Here is an 18,701-nt window from a genome sequence, read left to right as displayed (position 1 = left end):
CAGACAATCAGAGAGCAGGCAGGCAGACAACCAGGCAGGCAGACAACCAGAGAGCAGGCAGGCAGACAACCAAGAAGCAGGCAGGCAGACAACCAGGAAAGGCAGACAACCAGGCAGGCAGACAGACAACCAGAGAGCAAGCAGGCAGACAACCAGGCTGGCAGACAGACAACCAGGCAGACAACAAGGCAGGCAACACAAAGCAGACAACACAGAGCAGGCAAGAGGGAAAGATTAACTGAATGTTCTCTTTAATTTACTTTCTCTCCCTCCATGCCCCACTTTTTAGTTCTGCTGTTCTCGGTTTTCTTTCAGAGGCCTAGCAGCTGCTTTCAGAATTATTGCATAACAAGAGATTGTATATGCATTTGTTTGAGGAAAGGGCTGGCCCAGAGCATAAAGATGTGGACTATTATAAGCAGAGTAAAGTTTGATGTTTGTTTGTTTACAGTTCCAGCATAGCATTCTCAGAATTGTATAGTGTTCTGGAAATCCATCGTGCAATACAGTACATGGTGTCTATGATTGAGAATCCACTGACTGAGGTTCCAACCCCACACACACAGCTATACCAAAAACCTGAAGCTTTTCTATATTTTCTCCAGGGCCTCGTTCTCCAGGAAAATGGAACTGATGGTGGACCTGGTTGTTGAATCTTTAATCACCAGTGCTGTACTCCACACAGACATAATATTTTGTTTTGTTGGAACATGCAGGAATAAAGAGTGTGATAGTAACAGGCTGATGGTGGCTGACGGAGACAGATTTCTACTGGAGATAGTTACAGAGGATCAGCTTGTTACTCATATCTACAGTGTATATGTTCCATGGAGCTCTACATCTACAGTGACTGATCAATAATCATCAGTTATCGGTTGTTTAATGGATACTCTGATATTTAACAGCTACCAAAGAGGTTGTACTCTTTACCTAATAATTCAAAAGGTCCTGCGGGTGATGCTCCATGATCTGCCCTGATACAAACATTCCCTATCTATATAATGAATATGAACTTGGTGGGTTGAGATTATTAAATATAAAAGCACTAAACCTCTCTCTAAAAGCTTCACTTATACAAATGTTTTACTTGAACCTTAAATGGTTCTCAAGTAGGTTACTAAGAAAAGCTCGTCCGTTGTTTAAAAATTGTCTTTTTACCTTTGTGCAAATTGACAGGTCTCATTTTCGATTAATTGAAAATGAAACATTTTTCAAAGTATCTCTCTTTTTCAAACTATCATTGCAGGGCTAGCTACAATTTCAATTTCATCCCCCTGAAAAGATAGAACAAATATTATGGCTGGACTCAAATGTGCTGTGGTTGATAAAATACCTGTATTTATGGAAAAGGGTATTTTGTAGTTAAATGATATTATAAATTGGAAAGGTAGAGTTATGTCTTTCATGCAGTTATCAGAATTGTATGGGAAGGTCTGCTCAATCCAAAATTACAACCAATTGATTACAGCATTACCCCAAAAATGGAGGAGGCAGGTGGCAGCGGGAGGAGGTAGGGAACTGGTCTGTCTGCCCAGTATAAAGGATCAAAGCTTGCCGAGGAATAAAAATAGCAGAAATAGGAAAGCATACCAGTTTCATCTGAGGACCAGGATGTTGAGAGCTGTGCCATACAGATTGCAAAATATTTGGGAAGAGATTTTTGGTGTACTGATTCCATGGCACAGGTTGTATGAGTCGATATATAAAACGACGCAAGATTCAAGACTTTGTGCTTTTCAGCTAAAATGATTTTACAGAATTCTTGTCAGCAACAAAATGTTGAATATCTGGGGCATACAATCATCGCAGCTCTGCAGATTTTGTTGTGAGGATACAGAATGAATAGACCATTTGTTCTGGTATTGCCCTCAGGTAGCCTGTTTCTGGTCTCAGGTTCAGGAATGGCTGAAAAAGCATAATATTAATATTTAAAAAAATCAGATCTGGAGAGACCTGATCAATCAATTACTAATATACTAATACTCTTAGTGAAAGTATTTATCTTTAGCTCACAATCTGTGGATCTTTATTTTTTTTACCCATTTTTCTCCCCAATTGGTAGTGTCTACTGTCTTGTCTCATTGCTGCAACTCCCGTACAGACTCGGGAGAGGCGAAGGTCGAGAGCCATGCATCCTCTGAAACACAACCCAACCAAGCCGCACTGCTTCTTGACACAACACACATCCAACCCGGAAGCCAGCCGCACCAATGTGTCGGAGGAAACACCGTACACCTAGCCAGCGTGCACTGCACCCGGCCCGCCAGTGCGCGATGAGACAAGGACATCCCTGCCGGCCAAACCCTCGATAACCCGGACGACGCTGAGCCAACTGTGCGCCGCCCCATGGGCCTCGCGGTCGGGCCGGCTGCGGCAGAGCCTGGGTTCGAACCCAGAATCTCTGGTGGCACAGCCTTAGACCCCTGCGCCACCCGGGAGACACTTGTGGATTCTATTTGATTAGATAGACTCAAATTGCATGTTAAACATCACAGGATAGTTGAAAGATATACATTGCGTAGAAATCCGAAGAGGGCGGCCAGCAGAAATAGGTGGGATGGGCTGAGCGAAGCTGAGGGTTGGGATGTGGAATTGGAGACAAGTGGGAGTGGAGTTGCTGGGCGGGGGATAGCATGTCTACAAATATTTACTAAATAAAGTATGTTTGAATGACACTGAGGGGCAGTATTGTTACAGCCAATGCCTGTTTGCGTGAGGCTCAAGTGTTTGCAGACATGCATATACACACACTCTCATTCAAATGCACACACGTGCACATAAACGGACGCACACACATACACACATGTAAAAAGTGCCATTAATGCACTCAAACATATTCAGTTGGCCTTGCTGTTATGATTTGTGTTGTCCTTGATGTCTTTTTGTGTTTTGTATTATTGTTTTCTCTTTTGTTCATTTTGTTGGTGCATTGGGGGACCGGGCGGAGGGTCTTGGAATGGAATTATTGTATTGGGTGGGTTGAGGGGCAGCTCTTGGGGAACTGTGGGGGAACTTGGAGGGCTGGTGGCCTGGCGGTCGGGAGTTTGGGCCGGTGGCTGAGAGTGACAAACATAGTAACCATGGCACAATACACGTATTGAGTAGGTATCTTCACATGTACCTAGGGTTTCCTCGTAAGTGAAGCCTGTTTTGTTAATTTTCTCTGACAGTTCAATCTACATCCTAACATGAAACTAAATCTTTTGAATTCCCATGAAGAACTCATCCAACTCAAGGAGAGCAAACATCTACGCTAATGCACACATGGACATCTGAGAGCATAAACATCAGTGTTGACATTGAGCCCAAGTACATCAAATGCACACACATCGATACAAATCTCTTATGCAAGCAGATCGCCTATCATACATTACCTAGTAGATCTCCAGCTATCTCTGGTCGTGTCTCTCCTGTTTACTTTTCCTCTGCCTTGGCACTACATCTCTTGGAACCATCGGACCGTTTATCAGTCGCGGTGAGGATGGCTTCTTTACATGAGCGGCTGATCCCGTTACCCAGGCAACCCCAATGCGAAGACAGGCAGTTTTATGGACCATCTGACCTTTATCGTTCCGGAGAGTAAGACTAGTGCATACAAATGACCAAGCTCAATCAACTGACCAGTCAACGCTGCCCGGTGGTCACTTGGCCTTGAGCGCAGCAGCAAGCCAATTAGGTGTTAGAAAGGTATCATTTCCTCTGTGAGGGCCTCCATAAAGAGCATCATTAGTCTTTTTGTTAAAAACTGACAGATCAAAACCCACCAAAAAATCTATCAGTTGTTGAAGGACTTTTAGATCAGTGAAAAAGTCCTCGCTTTGATCAAGCAGAGGCCAATGTTCGGAATGAGCGCACTGTGATTAGTAGGACATGCTTGAAAATAACCTCTGTAGTTGGTATGTTTTCAAGTGAATAGGTGTTAATGATGCATGTAAATTATTGGTGTACATAATATTAAACAGGTTTAGGAAGGCTTAATAAATAGTTTGAATACCCTGCTCAGAGAGAGCAGGATAGAGGACGAGGCTATTTGGATATCAGATCACAAGAAATGATAAACTACAGCAATAGTGCCATCTGCTGTGACTCTGCTATACACTCTAAAAATGAGGGGTTCAACAAGGGTTCTTCTAAGATCCTCAAAGTCCTTTGAAGAACGTTAGGGTTCGTGACACTGAAAATTGCCCCCAAATGTTTCCTCCAATAACCTTATAGGAGGTGGGGTTCTTTGAGGAACCTCCTGAGTTGTTGGGGGTTATTGCAGGAACCTAACTGCCCAACGGAAACATTTGGATTTTAATTTGAAAGGACAACAAGGGCAGTCACTTAAGTGAAAAATGTAAAGATCAGAATTTAAGGTTTGTCATCTGTATGATCTAAATTGATATTGTTTTATGATTATACCATCTTTCTAAAACAGAAAATGGACAATTTAATGGATATCAATCGACAAAGAGGCAAGAATATGTAGGCTATAAGAATATGTTGAAGTCTAGCTGTATTGGGTGCAGATGACTGAACTGCTCATTTTTGTGTCTGCAGGAATACAGACAAGGAGGCATACAAAGGTATGTCAATTGGTATGCAGATCAAATTTAGCATCCGCCTCCCATACCTCTTTAATGAATACCCCATAGGCCTCTACATTATGGACATGGTATGTGTATGAAAACACTGGGAGTTTGCCTCACATTTTTTTATTCTGCTTTGCCACTAACATCATAATCAACACTGATAACAATATTTTAGTTGTGTGTATTATTAATAATAATAACAACAACAACAACAGGGGAGGGGAAGGGGGGGGTAGTTAACAAAATGTTTTTTGAGGATCTTATAGGGGTTCCCCCACAGTTTCAATTTGAAGAAACACTAAGGATACTCCAACAGCCATTCCCTTTAAGAGTATGTACATGCACTTGATATTTCTAGACATTTTCTCATCTCACTCAAAATGCATCTTATTTCTTGGGGACCAACTCGCTCTCTTATTAATAATACAACGGTTGGCTCTATGCCAGACAAACATTAGCAATAAAATAAAACAAATCCATGAATAAATGATACAACCACTTGAACTTTGAAATGCGTGTTACATTTATTAGTCTTAAAAACAGAAGACATTTGCATGTTAGGTATATACACAATGCTTTTAACCAGAAAGGCACCTGGACATGCGAGTGAGTTTTTATGTTAGGAATATTCCTGCGTGGCTCAAAACTGGAGTGTCGTTTAAACTCCAGACAAAATGGACACATTCACCTCACGAAGATACACATCTGCTCTCAACTTCTCAATCTTTATTCATCAGGTTAAAAAGCTAATAAGACAATAGTGGTGTAGTGATAGCTAAAATATATTATTTTATAACATAAATATGATAGTCTTAACGTTGCACATATTCTGTCTGCAACAATTTATTGGTATCGCTCTCACCTCTGGATACAGACAGTCCACCGTGTTTGCAGGGAAAAGTACAAATGGGATTGAACTCATGATATAAACCAAAGCATGCCTTAAACTTTAACTCTTTTAAATGTAGCAACTTACACATACTTAATAAATTATATTCTCAATACAAACAATTCATTATTTACCATTCAGAATCAAGAGCTATAAAAGAGCTCTCGTATAGGCCATTTATGTTGATGGCTTGAAACTGAGCTGAAGTGAAGATATGGCTGTGATTGTCTGAAACATTTCTTTATTGCCATCAGTATGTGTGTGTCTCTCTAAGGGGGCTTTACTGTCAGTCTTTGGCCTTGTGGATGGCTAATCTATTTATACATCAGAGCACAAGGAAATAAAGTCACGCAAACTGGTGAGTATATCTGATCTGAATAGTGGCTGTGTCAACAGGGCTTTCCTACTGAAATGCAGTGCCCATAGACCTGTGTTGAGACACTTCCTTTATCTGAGCAAATGTTCTTTGTCCAAAATGCCATGTGCAAATACGAAGAAGAGCAAGAACGTGATCAGTTTACATTCTGGCTGCATGGGAGTGCTAGAGAGAGCAGGTTATGCTTACTAATGTGTTAGGGAAACCTCTTAATCCTGGCTCCTGTTCAGTAGGGCACACCGTAGTACTGTGTTCTCATTGGACAAGTTCAGGTAATACCTCTGTTTCACTTGGTTTCAAAACGTTTTATCTTTACTGAACACAACCCTGATGTCAAACGCACCAGTACAGCCCTGACAACAGCACTTCTATTCCTCCTCTCACTGTGAAAAGGAGAAGCCTTCCCACAGTGAGGTGAGGGCATATGGACATGTTGGTTGGTGCCTCATTCTAATCTATATCATCAGTCCTGCTATGATATCCACTACTAAACCACAACCACAAACGCACTGTGATAATATCAAGGAGAACTACGATGAAAATGTGTGGCTTGTGGTAAGTATAGTGACCTGGTACAGACATGCAAGCCAGGAGGAGCCAAAAGCACAATTGACTGCATCTTCTCTGGCCAGCAGGGGAAAGAAATCATAGGTGCGCATCTGTGAGGAAATCAAAGCGACTGGATTGGCCCTAGTAGTCTCTTTATGGACACCCAGATGGTCCCGCCCACAGTGCTTTTTTTCCTCTTTCTGATTGGTCCCATGAGAGAGCTGCCACAGTATTTTGGAATCATCATCAGTGATGATTGGCCGTTCCCTCAGGCCTCGTGTGGGTGGGATGGGTGTCGGGTCACTTGCTGAGGCTGATGCTGACGTAGGATGTTGGGATGTAGCCCTCATTCCCGTTGGCCCTGCGGACCCTGGTCCAGCCATCACCTTTATCCTCCTCCACTACAGACAACACCTCTCCCTCCTGCATGGTGATGGTCCCCTCACTGGCACCTAGCAGGGACATGACAGCATATTACACTATAGCCATGTACAAGTAAGTGTTAAATACCATAATAGTGTTGAGTACATTGGTGTCATTGTGACCCATCCACACCTACCTGGGAAGTTGTACATGGCTGTACATTGGCCGATGGGAGCGACAAGCTCCTCTTCCTCCTCCTCAAAGTCGTCGTCAAACTCGGCGTAGATGGCCTGAGAGGGATCTGGGGTGCCTTCTTCAGAGTGGGTTCCGTCAGGGCTGGAGGGAGAAACACACATATGCTTAATAATAAATATAGATATACGACTACAGTACATTTACTGACAGCCATGAGTGAATCTCAGCGTCTGGTTTCTGACCTGTATGGTTCGTGAGTGCTGCCGTTGTTGTTGAAGGAGTGAGACCTGTAGCTCAACGCATCCTCACGTAACGTATCTCTCCTGAGCATTGAATCCCCTCGCCTTCCTGCCTCTGTCAGCCATGACTACAAAACAAAGCACGGAGGAAATATACCAGTGTTTCCTATAGATTGTGCTCGTGACAGATTGTGAGTGAGACCAAATCAAAGACAGGAACGGGTTGTATATTAAAATCAGGAAAACATGAGGTCTGCGTTTACAAATAACTATGTGAAGAGGTAACAAAGAATACAGTTGAAGTCGGAAGTTTACATACACCTTAGCCAAATACATTTAAACTCAGTTTTTCACAATTCCTGACATTTAATCCTAGTAAAAATTCCCTGTCTTAGGTGTGTTAGGATCACAACTTTATTTTAAGAATGTGAAATGTCAGAATAATAGTAGAGAATGATTCATTTCAGCTTTTATTTCTTTCATCACATTCCCAGTGGGTCACAAGTTTACATACACTCAATTAGTATTTGGTAGCATTGCCTTTTAATTGTTTAACTTGGGTCAAACGTTTCGGGTAGCCTTCCACAAGCTTCCCACAATAAGTTGGGTCAATTTTGGCCCATTACTGACAGAGCTGGTACAACTGAGTCAGGTTTGTAGGCCTCCTTGCTCACACATGCTTTTTCAGTTCTGCCCACACATTTTTTATGGATTAAGGTCAGGGCTTTGTGATGGTCACTCCAATACCTTGACTTTGTAGTCCTTAAGCCATTTTGCCACAACTTTGGAAGTATGCTTGGGCTCATTGTCCATTTGGAAGACCCATTTGCGCCCAAGCTTTAACTTCCTGACTGATGTCTTGAGATGTTTCTTCAATAAATCCACCATTTTCCTGCCTCATGATGCCATTTATTTTGTGAAGTGCACCAGTTCCTCCTGCAGCAAAGCACCCCCACAACATGATGCTGCCACCCCCGTGCTTCACAGTTGGGATGGTGTTCTTCGGCTTGCAAGCCTCCCTCCAAACATAACGATGGTCATTATGGCCAAACAGTTCTATTTTTGTTTCATCAGACCAGAGGACATTTCTCCAAAAAGCACAATCTTTGTCCCCATGTGCAGTTTCAAACCGTAGTCTGGCTTTTTTATGACGGTTTTGGAGCAGTGGCTTCTTCCTTGCAGAGCGGCCTTTCAGGTTATTTCGATATAGGACTCGTTTTACTGTGGATATAGATACTTTTGTACCCGTTTCCTCCAGCATCTTCACAAGATCCTTTGCTGTTGTTCTGAGATAGATTTGCACCAAAGTACGTTGAACTCTAGTACACAGACTACGTCTCCTTCCTGAGCGGTATGACGGCTGCATGGTCCCATCGTGTTTATACTTGCGTACTATTGTTTATACAGATGAACGTGGTACCTTCAGGTGTTTGCTCCCAAGGATGAACCAGACTTGTGGAGGTCTACAAAAACAATTCAGAGGTCTTGGCTGATTTCCTTTGATTTTCCCATGATGTCAAGCAAAGAGGCACTGAGTTTGAAGGTAGGCCTTGAAATACATCCACAGGTACACCTCTAATTGACTCAAATGATGTCAATTAGCCTATCAGAAGCTTCTAAAGCCATGACATAATTTTCTGGAATTTTCCAAGCTGTTTAAAGGCACAGTCAACTTAGTGTATGTAAACTTCTGACCCACTGGAATTGTGATACAGTGAATTATAAGTGAAATAATCTGTCTGTAAACAACCGTTGGTAAAATTACTTGTGTCATGCACAAAGTAGATGTCCGACTTACCAAAACTATAGTTTGTTAACAAGACATTTGTGGAGTGGTTGAAAAACGAGTTTTAATGACCCCAACCTAAGTGTATGTAAACTTCCGACTTCAAATGTATGTATTCTAGCTTGCCTATGGGAAGATGGCATGCAGTACATGACTGTGGCCAGTAGAGGGGAGTCCATTACCTCATACTTGTTGAACTCTCCTCTCAGTCTCTCCACGTTCTGGGCTGTCTGGTTGATCTGGGGAGACAGGCTGGCAGGGTCTCCCATCTGGGGGTTCTTCTCATACACATCCTTCATCTTCTCCAGGGCCGCACTGGAGAGACACACACAGAGACAGAGCAACAGAGAGGGAAAGAGAGAGATGAGAGGTGGATTGATTCTCAGTGGAAATGCATCCCCTGTGGAGTGCAGTAATTGGTCAACAACACACACACTGTTGGGAGAAGTTGTCAGTAGTCACAGAGATGGTTGTCAAAGCAGTCAGTCAAACTCCCCCCCCCCCCCCACACACACACACACACCTCTGGTCCACTTCTTTCTGCAACTCCTTGCCAATGTCATCTAGTTTCTGTTGTAACCTCTTCCTGCGCTGCTCGGGGGGGAGATGGCCAAAGTCCTCCGTCACCGTGGGCTGAGAAAACGCACAGGGAGGAACAGTCACTTTAACACGGACGCACGCGCACACACACATGTTCTCCATCACCATGGCATGTGGTAGGAGAGGAACACACCCCGCCACCCACAACCACCTCTAGAGGAAACGCTGGTCTGTGGTTATGGTTCAGCTCAAGGGAAATGGTTGATGACTGGAAAACATATTTAACCTCTAGTAAGGACATTGTTTTTGCTTTAGAGTGAACAAACAGATATGCTTCATTTTTACAGTGAGCTGAACCCAAGACCACCACCATTTTCACCCATATAATCATTCCCAGTACCATCCCATTGGCAGCACACCCACCCAAATAAGAATCTGTTTTTAGGAACTCTTTCATTGGGTTTTGTAGTGAACGTTTAAAGGAAGGAGGTTATCATAGTGACAGACCAGTAAAACAATGGAAGTAAACTGAATCCAATATATCGGTCAAATTACACAAATTACATAATGTTGCCCCATTGCTGAAGTGACTATTATTAAGTGTTGTTACACCCTTAATCCACCAGGTGGCCACCTCTTCAACTCTAACTCCAAACGGACAGACAGGCCATGTTTTCAGCCCTCTGCTTTGCATCCAATGTCAAATTTGAATCTGGCTGTGTTCCAGTTCATGTGCTAGCAGCTGAACTACAGCGTGAACATTCCAGCATTGATTTGAGAAGGTAAACAAGCAGACTTTAGTGTGACGTTTGAGACCAAGATGCTTGTCCAATTGTACTGATGGAGAGGTGGTCATGTGTGAGATTCCCCGTCGATGTGAGAAGCTGAGACACCCTTTAACACCCCACACAGACACCACTCTAGTATTACCATTACTATGATCCTCTCTGAAGTGAACCTCTGAGGGAGAGAAAAATAGACAGACAACGTGTGTGTGTGTGTGTGTGTGTGTGTGTGTGTGTGTGTGTGTGAGAGAGAGAATACTGGGTGGTTCGAAACCTGAATGTTGATTGGCTGAAAGCCGTGGTATATCAGACCGTATGAAAAAAACATGTATTTTTACTGCTCTAATTACACTGGTTACCAGTTTATATTAGAAATAAGGTACCTCGGGTGTTTGTGGTATATGGCCAATATACCACGGCTAAGGGCTGTATCCACGCACTCCACGTTGTTTCGCGCATAAGAACGGCCCTTAGCCGTGGTATATTAGCCATATAGCACACCCTCTCGGGCCTTATTGCTTAAATATACAGCCGTGGCCAAAAGTTTTGAGAATGACACAAATATTAATTTTCACAACGTCTGCTGCCTCAGTTTGTATGATGGCAATTTGCATATACTCCAGAATGTTATGAAGAGTGATCAGATGAATTGCTATTAATTGCAAAGTCCCTCTTTGCCATGCAAATGAACTGAATCCCCCAAAAACATTTCCACTGCATTTCAGCCCTGCCACAAAAGGACCAGCTGACATCATGTCAGTGATTCTCTCGTTAACACAGGTTTGAGTGTTGACGAGGACAAGGCAGGAGATCACTCTGTCATGCTGATTGAGTTCGAATAACAGACTGGAAGCTTCAAAAGGAGGGTGGTGCTTGGAATCATTGTTCTTCTTCTGTCAACCATGGTTACCTGCAAGGAAACACGTGCCGTCATCATTGCTTTACACAAAAAGGGCTTCACAGGCAAGGATATTGCTGCCAGTAAGATTGCACCTAAATCAACCATTTATCAGATCATCAAGAACTTCAAGGAGAGTGGTTCAATTGTTGTGAAAAGGCTTCAGAACGCCCAAGAAAGTCCAGCAAGCGCCAAGACCGTCTCCTAAAGTTGATTCAGCTGAAGGATCAGGGCACCACCAGTACAGAGCTTGCTCAGGAATGGCAGCAGGCAGGTGTGAGTGCATCTGCACGCACAGTGAGGTGAACACTTTTGGAGGATGACCTGGTATCAAGAAGGTCATTTTCTCTGATGAATCCAATTTCCGATTGTTTGGGGCATCCGGAAAAAAGCTTGTCCGGAGAAGACAAGGTGAGCGCTACCATCAGTCCTGTGTCATGCCAACAGTAAAGCATCCTGAGACAATTCATGTGTGGGGTTGCTTCTCAGCCAAGGGAGTGGGCTCACTCACAATTTTGCCTAAGAACACAGCCATGAATAAAGAATGGTACCAACATATCCTCCGAGAGCAACTTCTCCCAACCATCCAGGAACAGTTTGGTGACGAACAATGCCTTTTCCAGCATGATGGAGCACCTGCCATAAGGCAAAAGTGTTAACTAAGTGGCTCGGGGAACAAAACATTGATATTTTGGGTCCATGGCCAGGAAACTCCCCAGACCTTAATCCAAATCAAATCAAATGTTATTTGTCATATACACATGGTTAGCAGATGTTAATGCGAGTGTAGCGAAATGCGTGTGCTTCTAGTTCCGACCACGCAGTCGGAACTAATCCCATTGAGAACTTGTGGTCAATCCTCAAGAGGCAGGTGGACAAACAAAAACCCACAAATTCTGACAAACTCCAAGCATTGATTAGGCAAGAATGGGCTGCCATCAGTCAGGATGTGGCCCAGAAGTGAATTGACAGCATGCCAGGGCAGATTGCAGAGGTTTTGAAAAAGAAGGGTCAACACTGCAAATATTGACTCTTTGCATCAACTTCATGTAATTGTCAATAAAAGCCTTTGACACTTATGAAATGCTTGTAATTATACTTCAGTATTCCATAGAAACATCTGACAAAAATATCTAAAAACACTAAAGCAGCAAACTTTGTGGAAATTAATGTGTCATTGTCAAAACTTTTGGCCACGACTGTATATACAAAGTGCAGTCGGAAAGTATTCAGACCCCTCAACTTTTTCCACATTTTGTTATGTTACAGCCTTAATCTAAAATGTATTACCGTAATTTCCGGACTATTGAGCGCACCTGAATATAAGCCGCACCCACTGAATTAAAAAAAAACTATTATTTTGACCATAAATAAACCGCACGTCTATAAGCCGCAGGTGCCTACCGGTACATTCAAACAAATGAACTTTACACAGGCTTTAATGAAACACGGCGTGTAACAAAAATAAATAGGCTTTAACGAAACACGGCTTGTAACAAAAATAAATAGGCTTTAACGAAACATGGCTTGTAACAAAAAATAAAAAATTTGCAGTAAGCTTCAGTTGTCTTTTTGCACTGAGTCAATTCCTCACGCTGCTGTTTCCAACGTCTTATCAGACTCATTAAGACCAAGCTCCTGTGCAGCAGCTCTATTTCCTTTTCCAACAGCCAGATCAATCGCCTTCAACTTGAAAGCTGCATCATATGCATTTCTCCGTGTCTTTGCCATGATGAGGGTGACAAAATGACTACCGTAATCAGAATGATGGGAAGTTTGAGAGCGCTCGATTTAATCTAAACAGTAAACCAAAAAGTTGTTTGACCTTAACCCGTTCGGCAATTTCAGTGGTCTAATGAAAGCATCATGCCACGAAAAAAACTGAGCACGTCACAGAATGTTTGTTTTTTTAGAGAAAAAAATTTGAAAGCGGGAAAAATCCATATATTAGCCACGTCATTGTTTAAGCCGCGAGGTTCAAAGCGTGGGGAAAAAGTTGCGGCTTATAGTCCGGAAATTACGGTAAATAAAACATTTTCCTCATCAATCTACACATAATACATCATAATGACAAAGCAAAAACAGATTTAGACATTTGCAAAAATGTTTACATAAGTATTCAGACCCTTTGCTATGAGACTCGAAATTAAGATGAGTTGATTGGAGTCCACCTGTGGTAAATTCAATTGATTGGACATGATTTGGAAAGGTACACACACACACACCTGTCTATATAAGGTTCCACAGTTGACAGTGTATGCCAGAGAAAAAAAACAAGCCATGAGGTCGATGGATTTGTTCGTAGAGCTCCAGGACAGGATTGTGTCGAGGCACAGATCTGGGGAAGGGTACCAAAACATTTCTGCAGCATTGAAGGTCCCCAAGAGCAAAGTGGCCTCCATCATTCTTAAATGGAAGAAGTTTAGAACCCCCAACACTCTTCCTAGAGCTGGCTGCCCGGACAAACTGAGCAAGCCTTGGACAGTGACCAAGAACCAGACTGTCACTGACAGAGCTCGGGAGTTCCTCTGTGGAGATGGGAGAATCTTCTTGAAGGAGAACCATCTCTGCAGCACTCCACCAATCAGGGCTTTATGGTAGAGTGGCCAGACGGAAGCCACTCCTCAGTAAAAGGCACGACAGCCCACTTCGATTTTGCCAAAAGGCACCTAAAGGAATCTCAGACCATGATAAACCAGATTCTCTGGTTTGATGAAAACAAGATTTAACCTCTTTGGCCTGAATGCAAAGTGTCACGTCTGGAGGATATCTGGCACCATCCCTACGGTGAAGCATGGTGGTGGCAGCATCATGCTGTGGGGATGTTTTTCAGTGGCAGGGACTGGGAGACTAGTCACGATTGAGGGAAAGATGAATGGAGCAAAATACAGAGCGCCTTGATGAAAACAGACTCCAGAGCGCTCAGCAGACTGGGGTGAAGGTTCACCTTCCAACAGGACAAAGACCTTAATCACACAGCCAAGACAATGCAGGAGTGGCTTCTGGACAAGTCTCTGAATGTCCTTGAGTGGCCTAGCCAGAGCCCAGACTTGAACATCTCTGGAGACCTGAAAATAGATGTGCAGTGTCGCTCTCCATTCAACCTGACAGAGCTTGAGAGAATCTTCAGAGAAGAATGGGAGAAATTCCCTAAATACAGGTGTGCCAAGCTTGTAGCGTCATACCCAAGAAGACTTGAGGCTGTAATCGCTGCCAAAGGTGCTTCAACAAAGGGTCTGAATACTTATGTAAATGTGACATTTTCAAACATTTGGGTGTAGATTGATGAGGAAAAAACAAAACGTAATTAATTTTAGAATAAGGCTGTAACATAACAATATGTGGAAAAAGTAAAGGGGTCTGAATACTTTCTGAACACACTGTATATTCAGAGTATAAAAAACATGAAGGAAACCTGCTCTAAGGTTAAATAAGGATTTTTAAGCCTTGAGACAATTGAGACATGGATTGTGTATGTGTGCCATTCAGAGGGTGAATGGGCAAGACAAAAGATTGAAGCGCCTTTGAGCAGGGTATGGTGGTAGGTGCCAGGCACACTGGTTTCTGTCAAGAACTGCAACACTGCTGGGTTTCTCACAGTCAACAGTTTCCTGTGTGTATCAAGAATGGTCCCCTACCCAAAGGACATCCAGCCAACTGGACACAACTGTGGGAAACACTGGAGTCAACATGGACCAGCATCCCTGTGACACGCTTTCAACACCTTGTAGGGTCTATGCCCTGACGAATTGAGGCTGTTCTGAGGGCACGCCGGGGTGGGGTGCAACTCAATATTAGGAAGGTGTTCTTAATGTTTGATATATTCAGTGTATGACACCTTCAAAGATTCTGTCTTTCCACTCTGAAAGGTCAACACCTGAAACATTTTGCACAATAATTTAGTCAGTTTTGTTTGGACATATTCAGTCATTTCCTGGAACAATAAGAAAGAACAGGTTGATCCACCAAACAGGTTAGCGGAGGCCTTTGTGAGGAGACGTTGTGGCCCCTGACCATGATGACTCACCGTTCGCCCGAGGGTCCGGAAGGAGGATATTCTGGGTTTGACTGTCTTATTGATCTCCTTCAAACAGTACGACAATGGGTCCCGGCCGAACTTGGGGGAGGGGGGTCCGTTAGCGGGCGAGGGAGCGGGGGGCGTGGACAAGGGGGTGAGTGAGGAAGGGGAGGGAGAGAGCTGGGGCGGGGTGAAGCACAGACACCCAGGGAGAGGGTGGCATGGAGGGAGAGAGGGAGGGGAGGACAAAAACAAAAACAGATGACAAGGGAAAGAGAGAGAGACACCATCAACACCTTAAGCACACCACACAGAGAAGACAACACTGCAGCAGTTACCCCTGCAGAAGCCCACAGTCACCGGGTCATTCACATAGCGCCACAACAGCCGCACCACAGTCCCAACACCAACAAAACACAAGCCACGATGAAGGGTAGAGTAGAGTGAGCCTACGTGAGGAACAAGGTTGACAGATTGGAGCGGACCAACGGGACGTTCCATTGGTTAACCTCAATCTGGACACAGACACATAGTTCAGTCTACCGATGTACAAAGGACACCCTACAGCTCTGGGCCTGGTATACATGCTTGTAATACAGGTAATAAGAAACATGACAGGTCTCTAAGCTGGTGGGAACTACTGAACCTGTAACCTCACTTGGTCATGATGGTGTAACCACATGACCAAGTGAGGAGCAGTGAGGGAGAATATAGTCAACTCTACAGGCTGGTTTCTCAGACACAGATTAGCCTAGACCTACAGTAGTCCTGGACTAAAAATCACTTTAACTAGGAGCTGTTTGAATCAGTGTTGTGCAGTGGGGAGGGGGTAGACTTTTACAAATTACATCCAAAGCTCTTTCTCACAGGCCAATATGAAAATTCACTCTGATCATTACTGATCCACCTATTTGGGGAGAGCAGGAGCGATGACACAGAGCGGTGCACCACACAGACAGGACGGGAAGTAGGTAGAGAGTATTAGAGGAACAGGATTGGACAGCAGTCAGCAGGGTAGCCAATCAGACATGTAGCAGGAGGAAAGTGCTGGAAGAGACTGGAGAGAGAGAGAGAGAGACTGGAGAGAGATGAGAGAGAGAGAGAGAGAGAGATATGCAGCAGTGGGTAGAGGCTGGCCATGATGTAGGTTAGCTAGGTGTTAGTTTGCTGTCCTCTCAACATTCCTGTCTAGTTTATTTTTAGTCATTTCAGAGTGGCTCAGGAGGCCTGTTTAAGGGACATCCGATATATTTTAGATCTAGACGGCCTCTAGTGGTCCAACGTCACCCATGATCTCCAATGACGGTGTAGAGAGAACACAGAAAAAATGAGTTCACTTGGAACTAGTCATCCCTCCATGTCCCAGTATCATCCCTGATGGTTGGCATTTCCTAAGGTGGTTTGACTGCTAATGTTATAGTCTGGGCCAGTATAATACAGTATAATAGCAGTGTGTTCGTAGAGGAAAATTCAATGTGTTTGTGCCTGTCTGTGCTGATGAAAGCACAAGCTCTGCAGAACGCTGCCTGCCAGTAGAGTTGACCTATTGGAAACCAAAGTCAGTCACACGCTGCAGAAAGTCAGAGGAGGCTTATTCACAGACAGGCCAGGGACACAGCCATGCACATACCAGTTCTAGAAAGGTGTGTGCGTGTGTGTGTGTGTGTGTGTGTGTGTGTGTGTGTGTGTGTGTGTGTGTGTGTGTGTGTGTGTGTGTGTGTGTGTGTGTTAGAGAGAGGGGCCATGCAGTATGTACATGCAGAGCTCTGGGAACAGGAAAGATTGTGTGTGAGACCACAGCTTCAGGACCATAGTGGCAGAGGTGGTCCCCAGAGGTGGTCCCCAGAGGTGGTCCCCAGACGCTGTCTCCCTGATTCAGCCCCTCTGCCTCAACACTGACACACACACTGCTCATGGTTTATCTACCTGCACCTTGGAGCACTGATCATTTCAAACACTAAGAAATCCACTCGGGGGACTATCCACTCGGGGGAAATAACCTGATTTGGGCATGAATTGTAGATTATTATCCTAATGTCTATTACTAATTCAGAAAGTTACTCAGCTAGTCAGAACTGAGTCATGGGAGTGGGATGTACCAGGGGTGTAAACTAGTCATTTTGTCTGTGAGGAGGAGTGGTGGTACTCGCAGCTTACCTTACTCTTCTTGCTGAACAGCCAGAACGGTTTGCTCCTGTTCTTGCCCAGCAGCTCCAGGGGGCCTTTGGGGGTACCGAGGGTGCCCAGGCTGCTGTCTGAGGAGGCACGGTTGATGCCCTGACTGTAGTCCTCAAAGTCCAGGTCCCCTGGACGCTCAAAGCCTGACTTGTACTGCTCTATAAGAGCTATGGAGTCCTGCAGGGACAGTAGGTTACATTATGACAGTGAAACACAGACCAACAATACCAAAACGTTTCAAAGCATTTGTGTTTCATACCCATTTCCCTCACATTCTTTTGAACTTCATTGGACCACATGTATCTATGTACGTTACGTCTGGGTTTGTTTTGTATACATGCAGTACAGTACGGCCCACTCACATTCCTCTCATTGACATTAGTGCCCGCTTTAGTGACGCCCTCCAGACACTTCCCGATAATGGGCATCACGTGCCTCTCCGTGTCTGAGAACAAGACGTAGCCCTGCGCCAGCTTCCTCACCCGCCTCTCATCCATGTCCTGGAGTTTCTATCGGGAGAGGAGGCACATACAGGAGTCACTCAATCAGATCTGCCACGTCTTGGTGCCTGATTAAAGAATAACAGAACAACCAGCAGGCAGTCACTGAGTCCGAGGTGCTAGAGAAGCTCCTGAAACCTGACCCCAAAAAAACGATCCGAGTCAGTCGATTTAGACCCTTCTTTAAGGTTGCTGCCCTTATCGTCACCAAGCCTCTCTCTCCTTTCTGGGGAGGTTCCCATTGCTTGGAAGGCAGTCACGTTGCGTCCTTATTTAAAAAGGGGGAGATCAAGCTGATCCTAACTGTTATAGGCATATTTCTATTTTGCCCTGTTTATCAAAAGTGTTGGAAAAATTTGTCAATAATCAACTAACTGGCTTTCTTGATGTCTATAGTATTCTCTCTGGTATGAAGAATACCTTTAAATAAAGGTTAAAAAAAAATAAAGTCAGCTGTGTTTTTAGTGTCTATTGAACCAAATGTTAGCATTTAAAACAGTTCCAGCAGAAGGAAGGAAAGCTAGGCTAAGGTCAGGATGGACGGGTGAGAGTCTCTGCCTTACGTTGAAGATGAGAGGCATGTCGCTGAAGTAGAACTGGCTCTGCTCCTTGTTGTATTTCTGCAGCTGGGCTGCGTAGTCGTTCTTACACTCTTCCGCTATGTGTGTCCTCATGTTGGCCTGCTGTTTGGCCTGGACACAGGTAACAAAACAAACACACAGGTCACACACAGGTCGGTCTGGTGGCTCACATTCCACTGTTTAAAGGGGAAACAGGACAAGTAGGACAGCTGGATTGTGTTCAGTAGGGC

The 18,701-nt window shown here is 44.1% G+C and overlaps 1 protein-coding gene across 4 annotated transcripts in view; it reads right to left on the bottom strand.

The window, feature by feature from the left end:
* Positions 1 to 5,079: 5,079 nt before the first annotated feature.
* The window catches only part of LOC106601280 (cdc42-interacting protein 4 homolog), a 31,331-nt gene continuing 17,709 nt past the window's right edge, over positions 5,080 to 18,701 (bottom strand). For 2 of the 4 annotated variants that reach the window (XM_014193367.3, XM_082973712.1), the window contains exons 7-15: positions 18,454 to 18,582; positions 17,753 to 17,899; positions 17,370 to 17,567; positions 15,222 to 15,392; positions 9,495 to 9,604; positions 9,154 to 9,286; positions 7,189 to 7,313; positions 6,948 to 7,087; positions 5,080 to 6,840 (exon numbers count right to left, since the gene is read on the bottom strand). In XM_014193367.3, coding sequence (XP_014048842.1) covers positions 6,689 to 6,840; positions 6,948 to 7,087; positions 7,189 to 7,313; positions 9,154 to 9,286; positions 9,495 to 9,604; positions 15,222 to 15,392; positions 17,370 to 17,567; positions 17,753 to 17,899; positions 18,454 to 18,582 — 1,305 coding nt within the window. In that variant the 3' untranslated portion in view covers positions 5,080 to 6,688. Of the gene's footprint in view, positions 6,841 to 6,947; positions 7,088 to 7,188; positions 7,314 to 9,153; positions 9,287 to 9,494; positions 9,605 to 10,441; positions 10,472 to 15,221; positions 15,393 to 17,369; positions 17,568 to 17,752; positions 17,900 to 18,453; positions 18,583 to 18,701 lie in introns of all 4 variants that reach the window. The other 2 variants (XM_014193369.3, XM_014193371.3) reach the window with 2 other exon arrangements.

The sequence above is a fragment of the Salmo salar genome, chromosome 03, assembly GCF_965601325.2.
Source record: "Salmo salar chromosome 03, fSalSal1, whole genome shotgun sequence".
Taxonomy (NCBI): Eukaryota; Metazoa; Chordata; class Actinopteri; order Salmoniformes; family Salmonidae; genus Salmo; species Salmo salar.
This window is presented reverse-complemented; position numbering and strand designations above follow the sequence as displayed.